Consider the following 17,760-nt stretch of genomic DNA (forward strand, 5'->3'; position numbering starts at 1 on the left):
CAGTGTGGTGAGTCAGGTGTAATCACACGGGGCTCTGTCTGTATTACAGCTCACAGTGATATATGTGCTTATGGAGCATATACATCACACCTCCACACATTCAGCTGGAGAACAGTGGAACTGTGTTCTCTGCAGTGACAGAGCTCCATCCAGTACCCTTGAGATGAGACGGAGTCAGGCAGGTGGGTTGTGGGAAAGGTTACACCCCCCTAGCCGACCTCTTACAGCGGGCAAGTGGCCTCAGACTCGTTCCATGTCAACTCTTGTGTTCAGTGGAAATTATAGAAAGGCTACGTGTGCACAAACGGTGAAATGGCGCCCTCTGCTGTGTGACTGTAGCACTGCAACAACATTTGTCCACTCAGAGCCCAGGCCCAGAAATGACCACCACTCAGTTCCCAGTAACACAGAGCCTCTTAGAGCTCCAGCACAGTCCAGTACACTTTGCTAAGCTTGGTTCAGAGGAATGGACGGTTTGGCTTGACCTTCATGTGCAGTTTATTTAAATCAGTTCCTCCGACGTTCCTGGATTGAGCGTGACCTTCAGCTAGAGGTGGGTGATACCGAGAGTTTTGGTATCGATCCAATACCAAGTAAATACAGGGCCAGTATCGTCGATATTGATACCAATGCCGGAAGTCTTCGTCATATGCAGCTGTAGAAGCTAAAGACAGGAGCAGGTCCCCGGTACCTGCTTCATTTTCCAAACGTGTTCTCGGCTGTAGCTCTGAGGTTTCAACAGCTAGTTTGTGCTGGATGTCTGCATGTTGTCATGTGGAGTGACGACTTGGCCAATCACCTCTCTACAATGGTTTGCTTCCTCCTTGGTTTGCTTGGGACCACGAGCGAACATGTGCTAATAAATCCCTAATAAATATCAACTTAAAGGGTTAAAGAGGAAGCCATTTTCTCTAATGGCATGTGTGGGACCTTCTCTGATCATTGCTCACAGTGAACCTTGAAGAGGATGAAGCCATTTCAGAAAAGGGAATAAATTCAGGGTCGCGGTGGGTCCAGAGCCTACCTGGAATCATTGGGCGCAAGGAGGGAACACACCCTGGAGGGGGCGCCAGTCCTTCACAGGGCATTCATTAATTTAATTTATTAATATATAATAATATTTCTTTCATTCATTCATGGTCTGTAACTGCTTGTCCAGTTCAGGGTTGCGGTGGGTCTGGTGCCTACCCGGAGTCATATATAATAATATATGTATATATATATATAATTAAATTAACCCCTGACAGTCTGTAATATATAAAGCATACTGCAGGATCGCCCCTCTCTGCCATCACTCTGAAAAATATAAAAGCTAACAGATGTTTGTATTGTTTGTTTTCTTGTCAGTTGTTATACCACCGTAAGCATATTTAAGCTCTGGCCAGTAGAGGGAACAGTGGCACTGACAGGCTTCTCTTTGTCCACACGTACAACCATTGGCTCAGGAGCTGCCGAATACTCCTCTGCTGTTGACTGTGTGCTCTTCCCTCTCTCGGTCTCGGGCCTCCTCTGTGTTTCAGGTTTGGTGAGGAAGGGCGTGGATGTGTCAGATGTGTCGTGTGTGATGTTCGTATTATTAGACTTAGGTTTTATCAACAGCACAAGAACCTCCTGGTCTGTGTAGGGCTAGCTTATTATACAAGCCTGGCCCTCTCTTGGAGGCCACAGTGGTGTAGAGTAGAATGTGTTCACAGTCAGGGTCATGGCTCAAGCTTTGCCCTTCTGCCCACTTGGCCATGGGACAAAACCCTTTAATAGATCAGTGGCTGTGCCAGTACACCTCTCCCCCTCAGTGTCACTCTCTCCTTCTCTCCCTCTCTCTCCCTCTTCCCAGTGGCCCTTCTCATGCCTAAACATGGCTGTCTGTCAGCACATGTTTCAGAGAACCTGTTGCACTTCTCACTTCTGATAGCGTGACCAGGGGTCATTGGCCTTTCTTCTTCTGAGAAGAACCCTGAAGAGAAGAGGTCAGTCCTGTCCTCGTTCCATCAGCTGTAAATCAGACTTGCTTAATATTATATAAGTGTCTTGAGCAACACTAATAGAAGCTCCACTGGAAAAACACTGCTGCTTTAAAGGCCACAAACTGGCTGCCCCTGAGGATAGGACACATTTACTCGCACTTACTTCGTTTCTCCACAGTTTTATTCAGTGGTCTGTTCCACAACGGAGACGGCTCTCCCCAAAAAACTCAAAGCTACGGAGCTAAGAGGGTGAAGCACAGCTACGGCTTCTTTTCAAACTTCTGTTAAATCGCTGTCTTAGGAGCTCAACACACTTGGAGGAGAGCAGTAAGCGCCTGGTTCAGTTATGTGTACTGATATATGCCCTGATTGGTTGAGTGAAGGGTGAGCAGGTTGGTGTTTTTCCTCCTGGGCTGTTCCCCTTACTGTTCATTCATTCATTCATTATCTGTAACCGCTTATCCAAATCATTAGGTGCAAGGCGGGAATACACCTTGGAATACACCTTGGGGTGCCAGTCCTTCACAGAGCAACACAGACACACACACACATTCACTCACACCTACGGACACTTTTGAGTCGCCAATTCACCTACCAACGTGTGTTTTTGGACTGTGGGAGGAAACCGGAGCACCCGGAGGAAACCCACGCAGACACAGAGAGAACACACCACACTCCTCACAGACAGTCACCCGGAGGAAACCCACGCAGACACAGAGAGAACACACCACACTTTTCTCACAGACAGTCACCCGGAGGAAACCCACGCAGACACAGGGAGAACACACCACACTCCTCACAGACAGTCACCCGGAGCGGGAATCGAACCCACAACCTCCAGGCCCCAGGAGCTGTGTGACTGCGACACTACCTGCTGCGCCACCGTGCCACCCTCCCCCTACTCTCAACACTGTCCTGAAATCAAAGGATGGGGGGAGGGGGAGGTTTCCTGCCCACCTCCAAATATTACATAGTGCAATTTCTGCAGTGGTGGGCCCAGAGTAGCATCGACAGAGGCTCTATTCTCCCTATCCCATGTCAGTGAAGCATTGCAATGATTTTGAAGCTGTAGATTTCAGGTACAAATACTACCTAATGTTGCTTTAATGTTTTAAAATACAGTCTGTGAACGTGTCTACACCAGGACACAGGACAACCTCCAATACACAATACCCATGTCAGTTATTTTGGGATTTAAAGACAGACTTTAGAGAAGGTAGACTCTCGTTCATGTTTTCACTACTCATCATTACAGAGAGGAAAAACATGACCCACATTTCTCCGTATGCTTCCGGGAAGGAAAGTAATCCTGTGAGGTATCGAATTCCGTTTTAAGCAGAAGACGAGGCTTCAAGTCAGACGAATTTGAGCCAGTTAAATCTAGTAAAAGCCAATCAGCATCTTTCAACTCTGAATGTAGGTGGATGACGACCTAAATACTGAATCACATCTACCCTGTACATGTGGGAAAAACAAACTGCATGCGATGATTGCAGCCATACAACAGTTTGATCAATGTTAACCCCTTCTATAGAGAAGGTACTGGGGACTAAACCTGAGACACATGAGATAAACACATATCATTTCTGGGTTATTGTGTAATAGCTGTATTTACACACCCTCAGAGAGACAGTATGGTACAGGTACATTATTGTCACTAAAGGTACAAACAGGAGCCTGGTAGGTGGACTGATGACTCAAAACTGTCCGTATGTCCATGTGTCACCCTGTGAAGGACTGGCGCCCCCTCCAGGGTGTGTTCCTGCCTTGCGCCCCTGTGATTCCGGGTAGCCTCCGGACCCACCGTGACCCTGAAGTGGATAAGCGGTTACAGATAATGAATGGGCGGCACCATGGTGCAGCAGGTAGTGTCGCAGTCACACAGCTCCGGGGGCCTGGAGGTTGTGGGTGACTGTCTGTGAGGAGTGTGGTGTGTTCTCTCTGTGTCTGCGTGGGTTTCCTCCGGGTGACTGTCTGTGAGGAGTGTGGTGTGTTCTCCCTGTGTCTGCGTGGGTTTCCTCCGGGTGACTGTCTGTGAGGAGTGTGGTGTGTTCTCCCTGTGTCTGCGTGGGTTTCCTCCGGGTGACTGTCTGTGAGGAGTGTGGTGTGTTCTCCCTGTGTCTGCGTGGGTTTCCTCCGGGTGACTGTCTGTGAGGAGTGTGGTGTGTTCTCTCTGTGTCTGCGTGGGTTTCCTCCTGGTGACTGTCTGTGAGGAGTGTGGTGTGTTCTCCCTGTGTCTGCGTGGGTTTCCTCCGGGTGACTGTCTGTGAGGAGTGTGGTGTGTTCTCCCTGTGTCTGCGTGGGTTTCCTCCGGGTGACTGTCTGTGAGGAGTGTGGTGTGTTCTCTCTGTGTCTGCGTGGGTTTCCTCCGGGTGACTGTCTGTGAGGAGTGTGGTGTGTTCTCTCTGTGTCTGCATGGGTTTCCTCTGGGGGACTGTCTGTGAGGAGTGTGGTGTGTTCTTTTTGTGTCTGCGTGGGTTTCCTCCGGATGCTCTGGTTTCCTCCCACAGTCCAACAACACACATTGTTAGGTGGATTGGCGACTCAAAAAAGTGTCCGTAGGTGTGAGTGTGTGAGTGAATGTGTGTGTGTGTGTGTGTGTGTGTGTGTGTGTGTTGCCCTGTGAAGGACTGGCGCCCCCTCCAGGATGTGTTTCAGCCTTGCAACCTGTGATTCCGGGTAGCCTCCAGACCCACCATGACCCTGAACTGGATAAACACTTACAGACAATGAATGAATGAATGAATGAATATTGTATTGTCATTTCTGTCCCTATTTGTTTATTTATTTGTTTGTTTGTTTGTTTTCCTACAACAAACTTCATTAGAAAGCAGCTTTAAAGGGATCTAACTCTGAAGCCCTGATAATCAACCATACAGAGGACAAAGAACGAACCACAGAGAGGAACTGACATCCAAAAGAGGAACCGATTCTCCTCTGGTCAACACTGGATGGTTCATTCAAATATGGACAGTAAATGATGACATAAATTCTAATATAAGAATTAAAAAAGTTCAGGGTCGCTGTTGGTCCGGGGCCAACCCGGAATCACTGGGCACAAGGCAGAAACACACCCTGGAGGGGGCGCCAGTCCTTAACAGGCGACACACACTCACACATTCACTCACAATGCATAATATTATTAATATAGTGAATTCTAACATAATGCCTGTGCAAGATGTTGTATCTACTAGTTTTATCAGATAATATATTTATCAGTATATTGGATACAACAAAGGAGAATATCATTCATTCATTCATTCATTCATTCACCTTCTGCCCCCGTCATTTAAAGTGAGAATGGCACAGATGTTTAAACATTGCCACAAAATTCAACTGTGTAGATGTAAACAACATGATATAGAAGTAATTAGAGGGGAATAGTGTGAAATGACTCATTGTAGCCTGGTGCTGATAGGATCCAGGGACTAATGCCTACAACACAATTATTGACCATCTGTACTTATCTATAAAGCTTTAAAATATCACGCTGAGTGTTAAATCCATGTGTTTTTGGTGGTCTTTGTTTTAAAGTGCCTTGCATTGACCTCACAACCTTTAGACCTCCAGGTCCTTTAACTCTCCCCCTACAGACTGACTGCTCACGCCACACTGCTGTAATGACTATCCCTGATGTTACACACTGTTCGCACTAGAGGGCGACACGAACCACTTTTTAAACAGCTCCTCACCCCCTGCCCTTCGGCACAATGCTGAGACAGAGGAACACTGCTGACACCTTCTGCTCTTCTGTGATTATCATGTCATATCAGTACATTTTAGGGACAAAGTTTAAATTAATCAGGATTAGGACACTGTGGTGATTACTGCAATGTTTACTGCATTGTTATTATTATCTGTTGTTTTCACCATAAGCAAATTAACAAACAACAGCAAAATAAGCCAGAAATAAATACAAAAATAAATAAAATAATAAATAGATGTCACTGCTAACGCCTACAATACACTTATCACAACGATAGCTAGAGTACGAGCTTTATAAGAGCCTCTACTGTTTCTATGCTAACAGATATAGATAGTAGAATGGCTATCGTGAAATTTGTAAGAATGTCTGGCCGGAATAATTGAGTTTTGCAGAAGCTGTGAGACAGAATAGTTCACATTCCTGTTGTTGACGGTATCCTCGGCTCTGTTACTGCTGTGAGCGTTGGCGATAACCGCTATAGCCTCGTCACCGAGTTATACATGTAGTTTATATGGAGTTGGACAGTTACAGTGTGCTGTGAAGGGTTTAATATGGTATTAAAGTTATGTTACGTGTATTAGAGCCGTGTGTTTGTGAACACCGATATCTCCCCTCTCTGTTGTTGCTGTGGGTGGTTGTGATAGTAACGCTGTCACTGACTTGGCCCCGCCCTCACTCTTTTATCACAGCCGTGAGACGAAATAGTCCCTAATATCAAGCCGTGTTATCACACCTAAACCGTTTTAAAAAATCACGGAAAAGGTCGCGTGTATGTTTTCGTGTCTCCCCACGTCTTTAGGACCGCGAAGAGACCGCAGCGTAGCTCCGTTTACTTTACTACGCCACGACAGTTTGGCGGGAAACGACGCAGTGAGTGGCGGAGGGATACAACGAGTAGGTAAAGTACTCCCTGAAAATCCGTAGTATTAAAATGCGCTGCTGGAAAATCTTGCAGTAAATGAAATCTCAGCGACCGGTGCTCAGGAGCTGCGGGACGGACACTGTCATCCAGAAAAAGCCGGTGTCTTGAACTCCTACACTCGGATTACTTTCACTCAACAGCGCCAGTTGCACTAATTAACGTGCGCTTGGGATTCTCACTGCTACGGTGAGTGCTTTAAACCCTTTAAACCGGCTCCGAGTCTCCACTAAAAGTCTCAGCTCCCTTCACTCTGGTGTTGGAGGAGGGTTTGGCTGAGCGTTGGTCGCTGTTTGAAGTTTGCTGTCGGTTCGGGTTCGGTTAATGTCATTCGGGTTGGGTCTGTTTACAAATTGAAGGGTGTATTCTTCATTAAATGTAGAGTCTTGGTGTCGGTTTCCTCGAACCGAGTCACTTTTTGCCTGAATGTCAAGTGCACTGCGTGTAGAAGTTCATTCATCGGTGTTTGTAGAATATAGCAGCAGCGGTGTCATTGGAAGCTCTTTTCGGCTTAGATTTGGGCTCTAAACTGAGTCCCTTTGGTTCGTTGTGTACTTATTAACGTACTACACTTATCAAAGACTTAAAGCTGGTTAAACACTGGATTGTGTCTAAACTATTCCACATTATGTTTACAGCATGCTGACACCAGTGGTTTCATGTGAAGTGATATGGGTGACTGTACTAACGTTACCAGGAGTTGTTCCCACTTTCACACCACCATTACTAATGTGAATGAGTTCGAGAGGGACTGAGTGGGCGTGAGAGAGAGATAGAGTACGCTGGAGGGCTGGTATGTGGTTTTAATCACTTGTATTGTCTCCGCAGGCAGTCATCATGCCGCTGAGCTCAGTCATGGCGAGTAGTAAGAACTACGACTATGACTACGACTCGTACCAGCCGTACTTCTACTGTGACAACGATGAGGACTTCTACAGCCAAGGGCAGCCCCCGGCCCCGAGTGAGGACATCTGGAAGAAGTTCGAGCTGCTCCCCACGCCGCCGCTCTCCCCGAGCCGGCGCCCGTCCCTCAGCGGTGGCTCTTCCCCGCCCTCGGCCCCGTTTTCCGCGCTGTCCCCGTCCCCCTTCCCGTTCCCATCCACCGCTGAGCAGCTGGAGATGGTGACCGAGTTCCTCGGGGACGACGCGGTGAACCACAGCTTCATCTGCGACGCGGACGCGGACCCGGGCCAGTCTTTTCTCAAGTCCATCATCATCCACGACTGCATGTGGAGCGGCTTCTCCGCGGCCGCCAAACTGGAGAAGGCGGTGTCCCAGCGGCTCGCCTCGTTGCAGGCGGCCCGTAGAGAGGCTCCGGGGGCGGACCGCAGCCTGCGGAGACCGAACACGGAGACTCTCGGGGACCTACATGACATCCAAGCTGCCGCCTCGGACTGTATAGACCCGTGTGTGGTGTTTCCGTACACGCTGACGGACTGCCTGAAACCCGTTGACTCGTCGCCCTCTTCGGCGCTAGCAGCTCCGGACGCTCCGGACACTCCGCCCCACAGCAGCGGCAGCAGCAGCGATAGCAGCAGCGGTGAGTTCGGCTAAGCTAAACGACTTGAGCCACTGTTGGGTTTGGGGGACTATTATAATTATTTTAATACTGTGTTTATACTTACACACTGGTTTTTGTGCGCATTTTGAGGACACTTTTTGAGGAGAGAGAGCGGTAGTTAGCTACCGCTAACGATATCAGGCTGAGTTTGACCGTTAGAAAGTGGCAGTTCAAATGTACGCTCTATATATAACTGTCGTTTCTGAGCCTATAAAGGTGAGGAATGTGTTTTAAACCCCGTAATCCTCCTAAATTATAGTTTTAGCGCTCAAATATTACACTACAACTTCAACATTTAGTCATGTTTTGGCTTAATGCCCGTAGTCGAGGTTTTAATGGTCTTAAACCCGCTGTTTGCTTTTCGAGGACACAGAGATAATGCTAGTAGGCTGCTATTTTAGGGTTTGGCCATTAGTGCTGTGAAGTCAGTTTGCTTTTCGAAGTTTAAACATTGCCCTCTAATCCTCTAAACACGAAGGGCGGGCGAGTAAAGAAAAATAAGCCTTCTACAAAGACGTTAAAGTTATGGGATTTGTGCAGCCGAAGAGCAAACCCCAAAAGGCTTTATATTAGACACAAGATATCACATTAAGGAGTAAAGGTCATTATTTTATGACCCACATTGAGAGTCATGAGAGGGTAGAGGACATGGCTTGGGTTCTAGTGGCCGCTTTAGGAAAGGTGGGCTGTCCTCTCGTCAAGTTATTGAGTGTTTAGAAGCAGGGAAAGGCCAAATTAGAAGGGTCAGAAATGGGAAGTGTATTTTGAGAGGTGTTGATAAGCGTATAATGGCTTGGGGGAGAGTATTGTAATTGAATAGAGCTTCAAGGCTGCTTTTGGTGAGGGTTTTAAAGGCTTGGAGGCAAGTATTAAATACTCAGAGTGGAGCGAATACAAACTTTAGAGGGTAAGCGGAGTAAAATGCAAAGAAATTCTGGTCTGAAAAGGTGGAAATGGCATCTGTAGACCTTCGCAGGACAAAAATAGAGGCTGAGTTAAATGGGGCTCCAAAGCTGTGTTTACGGAAGTGGGTGTGGTCGACTGAGAGCACACGTGTCTTCAAATCTGACAGCTGTTGTTTTTCTCTCTGCAGACGAGGAAGACGAAGACGAGGAGGAGATCGATGTGGTGACGGTGGAGAAAAGGAAATCTGTGAGGAAGTCTGACCCCGTGGTTTTGAAGCGATGTCACGTCAACATCCAGCAGCACAACTACGCGGCGCAGCCGAGCCGGGTCAGCGAGCAGCCGGCTGTGAAGAGGCCGCGGTTCGAGAGCGGCAGGGCGCTCAGACACTCCCACAGCCACAAAGCGTCCGACTCTGAGGACAACGACAAGAGGAGGACTCACAACGTGCTGGAGCGCCAGAGGAGGAACGAGCTCAAGCTGAGCTTCTTCGCTCTTCGGGACGAGATCCCGGACGTGGCGAACAACGAGAGAGCCGCCAAGGTGGTCATTCTGAAAAAGGCCACGGAGTTCATCTCCAGCGTACAGGCCGAGGAGCGACGGCTCCTCTCGGTCAAAGAGCAGCTCAGGAGGAGGTGTGAACACTTAAAACAGAGACTGGAACAGCTGAGCCACTCCTGAGCCACTCTGTTCTGTGGACAAGGACTCGTTGGGTTATTTAAGCCTTTTTCGGGAAAGGTTCTTAGCAGTGGATGCACCGAGAACTCATGGACCCTGTCGTGGCCAGCACCGCATCACTGTTGCAATTTGACTTTGATTTATACCATTACAGCTGCCTCATGTTTTGAAGCGGCTGATGCTATAGATTTATTTGTATTTAATTTTATTTTTAGTAACAAAACGGTCGGCAGTCTGTTCACTGTTGGTCTTAACTTAATGTTTTGTTGTTTTTTTTTTTTTTTGTATATTTTGTACATATTTGCTCAGATGTATTGAAGATACTGTATTGATTTGAATCATAAATACATTCTTTATAAATTGTGTTTGACAAAATAATGACTTGCTTAGTTTTTAATCCCAATTCCACCTGTTTATCTCTGACTGGGCTTTGCTCAGGCATCTTACACACACTGTGCAGTTTCTCTTTGATTGTTGTCCAGACGGCTGTGATATCACTTGGGGGGGGGGGGCTTACACTCTCTCAGTCAGTGGGTTTAAATGGGTCAGAAGATTGGTATTCACGTCATGTACCTTGTTTTCTTGGACGTATCTCCAGCTGGATTTTAAAGTTCAGTTTATTAGAGTGTGCGAAGACCTCAGGCTGGTTGCATTATGCAGCTCTCGTTCTTATTGTTAACAGTCAATCTGACATCATAGGTTTTCCATCCACACACTTATGCAGTGAGAACAGTTTCTACTCAGAAACAAAAAGTAGAAAGTGAAACATTAGCGAATATAAAGAGGCAGAGTGATGTGATCACACCCATATGTTTTTTGAAGTGGGCAGAAGTCACTATAAAGAGATCAAACCAGGATTTGGTTGTGGTTATGCTTTGTGTGATGAAGGAAATAGTTTCTTTCCCCACCTCCGATGCACTCTGTTTACACACACACTTTAGTGACTTCAGACCCAGAGCTGGGACTTGGATGCAGTCCTGAAATAAAGAGATGGGCGTCACGTATTTGGCAGAAATTTAAAAGAACGTGCACAGTACAAGAGAACACAGTTCCAGATAATCATCTCACATCTGACCAAATCTACTGTTATCTCACTGAATGTACTTTCTCTTTTCAGTACAGAGCTTCCTCTTTATGGTCTTTTCCTGAAGCAGGTTTATGAATGATGAGTGACAGCTCATAGGACTGACTTTGCACTGGCTTCTGTTACTATATATAGCACAACTTTATTGGATTGATTCATTATTAATCAATTCTAATTATTCCTAAATCCTCAAATTTTCTTGATATCAGAGCTGAACCCAGAGGCTCAATTATGAATGAACATTTCAGAGAAAGCACAAGAGAAAGTGACAGTCGTGAATATAACTGTATTTAAGGCCCCAGCTTTTCATTGAGGAGGAAATGTTATGGTGAGTCACAGAGTGTGAAATGTGTGTGTGTGTGTGTGTGGAAATCCTGGAATTCCTGGAACTATATGCACCTTCTGACTGTATCTGGTTTAATAGCCTCTGGTTTTAATCAGTTCTGTTATATACTGCAGTTTTGGGTGGGAGGGTGTGTTCTGGATGATTACAGTGGCTTTGTGCCAGGTGTGTGCTGCATTAGCCTTGATTTCCAGGACGACAGCGCTGCAGTAACGGCAATGGCATTTGGGAAATGGGGAGATGTTTGTAACGTAAGCTGAATGTTTGCTGAAGCAAATCAAACAGCCGCAGAGATGTGCAGAGGCAGGATTTAATTCCTTTTCCCTTCACGGCTGCTGTGGACGAGCAGGAAGACTGGCGGTACTCACACGCATGGTAAAAAATTTCGGATGCCAGTGCATCTGATGAGATTTGCATCAGATTTGCATTACTCGCCCGATCCTTGCAGCTGCAGCGAGGATATGAAACATTAAAGAACCACTTCGGTCCAGATTTTAAATTCAGCTCAATTTTAAAGTCATTACAGAGTGATATTTTCATGAAGGGACACACTGCTGTGTAAATATTGAGCATGCAGCTTTAACCCTGTGCCTCTCACACAGAAACCAATACAATACATCTATTACATAAGAGCATCACTCCAGCACAGACAGTCAATGTCCTTAAACGAGCCCTTTAAAGTCTATTCAGCAGTGTGTTAATAAACGCTCCCCTGGTCATTTATGTAACGGTTTCTGAAAGGTTTATGACCTGGATAGTTATTAGCTGTTGTGCAGGGTTTACTCGACGGCTCCGGTGTGTTTTAAAGTCAGTGAGTACAGAGAGGTGTTTAAAAATAGCCTTCAATCACAAAACCCCTGAAACCGAAACCTGCTAATCTAGGCCTTCATTCATCGTAAAGATAACCTACAATATTCTAACGCTCTGTTTTATAAAATGAATGTATACACAGGTGTTTCTTGCCCTTCATAATGGATTCTGACAGAACAGTACACACAGGACTCACAGAAAGACCCAGTTTCTGCAACAAACCTCACTATCATCACAGAGAGCACTGATGTCAGTTTATCTCCATCATACGTTCATTCATTTTCATTTTCTGTAATTGCTTCATCCTGTTTGAGGTCATGGTGTATAGCTCTCTCTCTCACACACACACACAAACACACACACACCTGTGGAAATTATTGAAAAGCTAATCCACCTACCAGCATGTGTTTTTGGACTACTGGAGGGAACCTGAGCGCCCGAAGGAAACCCACGCAGACACAGGGAGAACACACCACACTCTTCACAGACAGTCTCCCGGAGGAAACCCACACAGACACAGGGAGAACACACCACACTCTTCACAGACAGTCATCCGGAGGAAACCCACTCAGACACGGAGAACACACCGCACTCCTCACAGACAGTCACCCGGAGGAAACCCGCGCAGACACAGGGAGAACACACCGCACTCCTCAAAGACAGTCACCCGGAGGAAACCCGCGCAGACACAGGGAGAACACAACGCACTCCTCAAAGACAGTCACCCGGAGGAAACCCGCGCAGACACAGGGAGAACACAACACACTCCTCAAAGACAGTCACCTGGAGGAAACCCGCGCAGACACAGGGAGAACACACCGCACTCCTCACAGACAGTCACCCGGAGGAAACACGCGCAGACACAGGGAGAACACAACACACTCCTCAAAGACAGTCACCTGGAGGAAACCCGCGCAGATACAGGGAGAACACACCGCACTCCTCACAGACAGTCACCCGGAGGAAACCCGCGCAGACACAGGGAGAACACAACACACTCCTCACAGACAGTCACCCGGAGGAAACCCGCGCAGACACAGGGAGAACACACCGCACTCCTCACAGACAGTCACCCGGAGGAAACCCGCGCAGACACAGGGAGAACACACCGCACTCCTCACAGACAGTCACCCGGAGGAAACCCGCGCAGACACAGGGAGAACACACCGCACTCCTCACAGACAGTCACCCGGAGGAAACCCGCGCAGACACAGGGAGAACACACCGCACTCCTCACAGACAGTCACCCGGAGGAAACCCACGCAGACACAGGGAGAACACACCGCACTCCTCACAGACAGACACCCGGAGGAAACCCGCGCAGACACAGGGAGAACACACCGCACTCCTCACAGACAGACACCCGGAGGAAACCCGCGCAGACACAGGGAGAACACACCGCACTCCTCACAGACAGACACCCGGAGGAAACCCGCGCAGACACAGGGAGAACACACCGCACTCCTCACAGACAGACACCCGGAGGAAACCCGCGCAGACACAGGGAGAACACACCGCACTCCTCACAGACAGACACCCGGAGGAAACCCACGCAGACACAGGGAGAACACACCGCACTCCTCACAGACAGACACCCGGAGGAAACCCGCGCAGACACAGGGAGAACACACCGCACTCCTCACAGACAGACACCCGGAGGAAACCCGCGCAGACACAGGGAGAACACACCGCACTCCTCACAGACAGTCACCCGGAGGAAACCCGCGCAGACACAGGGAGAACACACCGCACTCCTCACAGACAGTCACCCGGAGGAAACCCGCGCAGACACAGGGAGAACACACCGCACTCCTCACAGACAGTCACCCGGAGGAAACCCGCGCAGACACAGGGAGAACACACCGCACTCCTCAAAGACAGTCACCCGGAGGAAACCCGCGCAGACACAGGGAGAACACACCGCACTCCTCACAGACAGTCACCCGGAGGAAACCCGCGCAGACACAGGGAGAACACACCGCACTCCTCACAGACAGACACCCGGAGGAAACCCGCGCAGACACAGGGAGAACACACCGCACTCCTCACAGACAGTCACCCGGAGGAAACCCGCGCAGACACAGGGAGAACACACCGCACTCCTCACAGACAGTCACCCGGAGGAAACCCGCGCAGACACAGGGAGAACACACCGCACTCCTCACAGACAGTCACCCGGAGGAAACCCGCGCAGACACAGGGAGAACACACCGCACTCCTCACAGACAGTCACCCGGAGGAAACCCGCGCAGACACAGGGAGAACACACCGCACTCCTCACAGACAGTCACCCGGAGGAAACCCGCGCAGACACAGGGAGAACACAACACACTCCTCAAAGACAGTCACCCGGAGGAAACCCGCGCAGACACAGAGAGAACACACCACACTCCTCACAGACAGTCACCTGGAGGAAACCCACACAGACACAGAGAGAACACACCACACTCCTCACAGACAGTCACCCGGAGGAAACCCGCGCAGACACAGGGAGAACACACCGCACTCCTCACAGACAGTCACCCGGAGGAAACCCGCGCAGACACAGGGAGAACACACCGCACTCCTCACAGACAGTCACCCGGAGGAAACCCGCGCAGACACAGGGAGAACACACCGCACTCCTCACAGACAGTCACCCGGAGGAATCCGCGCAGACACAGGGAGAACACACCGCACTCCTCACAGACAGTCACCCGGAGGAAACCCGCGCAGACACAGGGAGAACACAACACACTCCTCAAAGACAGTCACCCGGAGGAAACCCGCGCAGACACAGAGAGAACACACCACACTCCTCACAGACAGTCACCCGGAGGAAACCCACACAGACACAGAGAGAACACACCACACTCCTCACAGACAGACACCCGGAGGAAACCCACGCAGACACAGGGAGAACACACCGCACTCCTCACAGACAGTCACCCGGAGGAAACCCACGCAGACACAGGGAGAACACACCGCACTCCTCACAGACAGTCACCCGGAGGAAACCCACGCAGACAAAGGGAGAACACACCGCACTCCTCACAGACAGTCACCCGGAGGAAACCCGCGCAGACACAGGGAGAACACACCGCACTCCTCACAGACAGTCACCCGGAGGAAACCCGCGCAGACACAGGGAGAACACACCGCACTCCTCACAGACAGTCACCCGGAGGAAACCCGCGCAGACACAGGGAGAACACACCGCACTCCTCACAGACAGTCACCCGGAGGAAACCCGCGCAGACACAGGGAGAACACACCGCACTCCTCAAAGACAGTCACCCGGAGGAAACCCGCGCAGACACAGGGAGAACACACCGCACTCCTCACAGACAGTCACCCGGAGGAAACCCGCGCAGACACAGGGAGAACACACCGCACTCCTCACAGACAGTCACCCGGAGGAAACCCGCGCAGACACAGGGAGAACACACCGCACTCCTCACAGACAGACACCCGGAGGAAACCCGCGCAGACACAGGGAGAACACACCGCACTCCTCACAGACAGACACCCGGAGGAAACCCGCGCAGACACAGGGAGAACACACCGCACTCCTCACAGACAGACACCCGGAGGAAACCCGCGCAGACACAGGGAGAACACACCGCACTCCTCACAGACAGACACCCGGAGGAAACCCGCGCAGACACAGGGAGAACACACCGCACTCCTCACAGACAGACACCCGGAGGAAACCCGCGCAGACACAGGGAGAACACACCGCACTCCTCACAGACAGACACCCGGAGGAAACCCGCGCAGACACAGGGAGAACACACCGCACTCCTCACAGACAGACACCCGGAGGAAACCCGCGCAGACACAGGGAGAACACACCGCACTCCTCAAAGACAGTCACCCGGAGGAAACCCGCGCAGACACAGGGAGAACACACCGCACTCCTCACAGACAGACACCCGGAGGAAACCCGCGCAGACACAGGGAGAACACACCGCACTCCTCACAGACAGTCACCCGGAGGAAACCCGCGCAGACACAGGGAGAACACACCGCACTCCTCACAGACAGTCACCCGGAGGAAACCCGCGCAGACACAGGGAGAACACACCGCACTCCTCACAGACAGTCACCCGGAGGAAACCCGCGCAGACACAGGGAGAACACACCGCACTCCTCAAAGACAGTCACCCGGAGGAAACCCGCGCAGACACAGGGAGAACACACCGCACTCCTCACAGACAGTCACCCGGAGGAAACCCGCGCAGACACAGGGAGAACACACCGCACTCCTCACAGACAGTCACCCGGAGGAAACCCGCGCAGACACAGGGAGAACACACCGCACTCCTCACAGACAGACACCCGGAGGAAACCCGCGCAGACACAGGGAGAACACACCGCACTCCTCACAGACAGACACCCGGAGGAAACCCGCGCAGACACAGGGAGAACACACCGCACTCCTCACAGACAGACACCCGGAGGAAACCCGCGCAGACACAGGGAGAACACACCGCACTCCTCACAGACAGACACCCGGAGGAAACCCGCGCAGACACAGGGAGAACACACCGCACTCCTCACAGACAGACACCCGGAGGAAACCCGCGCAGACACAGGGAGAACACACCGCACTCCTCACAGACAGACACCCGGAGGAAACCCGCGCAGACACAGGGAGAACACACCGCACTCCTCACAGACAGACACCCGGAGGAAACCCGCGCAGACACAGGGAGAACACACCGCACTCCTCACAGACAGACACCCGGAGGAAACCCGCGCAGACACAGGGAGAACACACCGCACTCCTCACAGACAGACACCCGGAGGAAACCCGCGCAGACACAGGGAGAACACACCGCACTCCTCACAGACAGTCACCCGGAGGAAACCCGCGCAGACACAGGGAGAACACACCGCACTCCTCACAGACAGTCACCCGGAGGAAACCCGCACAGACACAGGGAGAACACACCGCACTCCTCACAGACAGTCACCCGGAGGAAACCCGCGCAGACACAGGGAGAACACACCGCACTCCTCACAGACAGTCACCCGGAGGAAACCCGCGCAGACACAGGGAGAACACACCGCACTCCTCACAGACAGTCACCCGGAGGAAACCCGCGCAGACACAGGGAGAACACAACACACTCCTCAAAGACAGTCACCCGGAGGAAACCCGCGCAGACACAGAGAGAACACACCACACTCCTCACAGACAGTCACCCGGAGGAAACCCACACAGACACAGAGAGAACACACCACACTCCTCACAGACAGACACCCGGAGGAAACCCACGCAGACACAGGGAGAACACACCGCACTCCTCACAGACAGACACCCGGAGGAAACCCACGCAGACACAGGGAGAACACACCGCACTCCTCACAGACAGTCACCCGGAGGAAACCCGCGCAGACACAGGGAGAACACACCGCACTCCTCACAGACAGTCACCCGGAGGAAACCCACGCAGACAAAGGGAGAACACACCGCACTCCTCACAGACAGTCACCCGGAGGAAACCCGCGCAGACACAGGGAGAACACACCGCACTCCTCACAGACAGTCACCCGGAGGAAACCCACGCAGACACAGGGAGAACACACCGCACTCCTCACAGACAGTCACCCGGAGGAAACCCGCGCAGACACAGGGAGAACACACCGCACTCCTCACAGACAGTCACCCGGAGGAAACACGCGCAGACACAGGGAGAACACAACACACTCCTCACAGACAGTCACCCGGAGGAAACCCGCGCAGACACAGGGAGAACACACCGCACTCCTCACAGACAGTCACCCGGAGGAAACACGCGCAGACA

General features: G+C 50.7%; 1 protein-coding gene across 2 annotated transcripts; it reads left to right on the forward strand.

Moving 5' to 3' along the window:
• Positions 1 to 6,620: 6,620 nt before the first annotated feature.
• On the forward strand, positions 6,621 to 10,082 carry mycb (MYC proto-oncogene, bHLH transcription factor b). 2 transcript variants are annotated; one of them, XM_066682085.1, is made up of 3 exons: positions 6,621 to 6,778; positions 7,418 to 8,129; positions 9,244 to 10,080. In XM_066682085.1, the coding sequence occupies exons 2-3, from the start codon at positions 7,427 to 7,429 to the stop codon at positions 9,732 to 9,734; spliced, it is 1,194 nt and encodes a 397-aa protein (XP_066538182.1). In that variant the 5' UTR covers positions 6,621 to 6,778; positions 7,418 to 7,426; the 3' UTR covers positions 9,735 to 10,080. The 2 variants fall into 2 exon arrangements, with proteins under 2 accessions (XP_066538182.1, XP_066538183.1); XM_066682086.1 differs by lacking the exon at positions 6,621 to 6,778 and having other exon boundaries at positions 9,244 to 10,082.
• Positions 10,083 to 17,760: the final 7,678 nt, after the last annotated feature.

Source organism: Hoplias malabaricus, chromosome 9, assembly GCF_029633855.1.
Source record: "Hoplias malabaricus isolate fHopMal1 chromosome 9, fHopMal1.hap1, whole genome shotgun sequence".
Classification (NCBI taxonomy): Eukaryota; Metazoa; Chordata; class Actinopteri; order Characiformes; family Erythrinidae; genus Hoplias; species Hoplias malabaricus.

What these genes read in the sequence shown, in the direction of transcription:
- mycb (XM_066682085.1), top strand. Translation starts at nt 7,427, where the DNA reads ATGCCGCTGAGCTCAGTCATGGCGAGTAGTAAGAACTACGACTATGAC. An exon ending in CAGCAGCGATAGCAGCAGCG is followed by an intron (nt 8,130 to 9,243) that starts GTGAGTTCGGCT and finishes TTCTCTCTGCAG; the next exon opens with ACGAGGAAGACGAAGACGAG.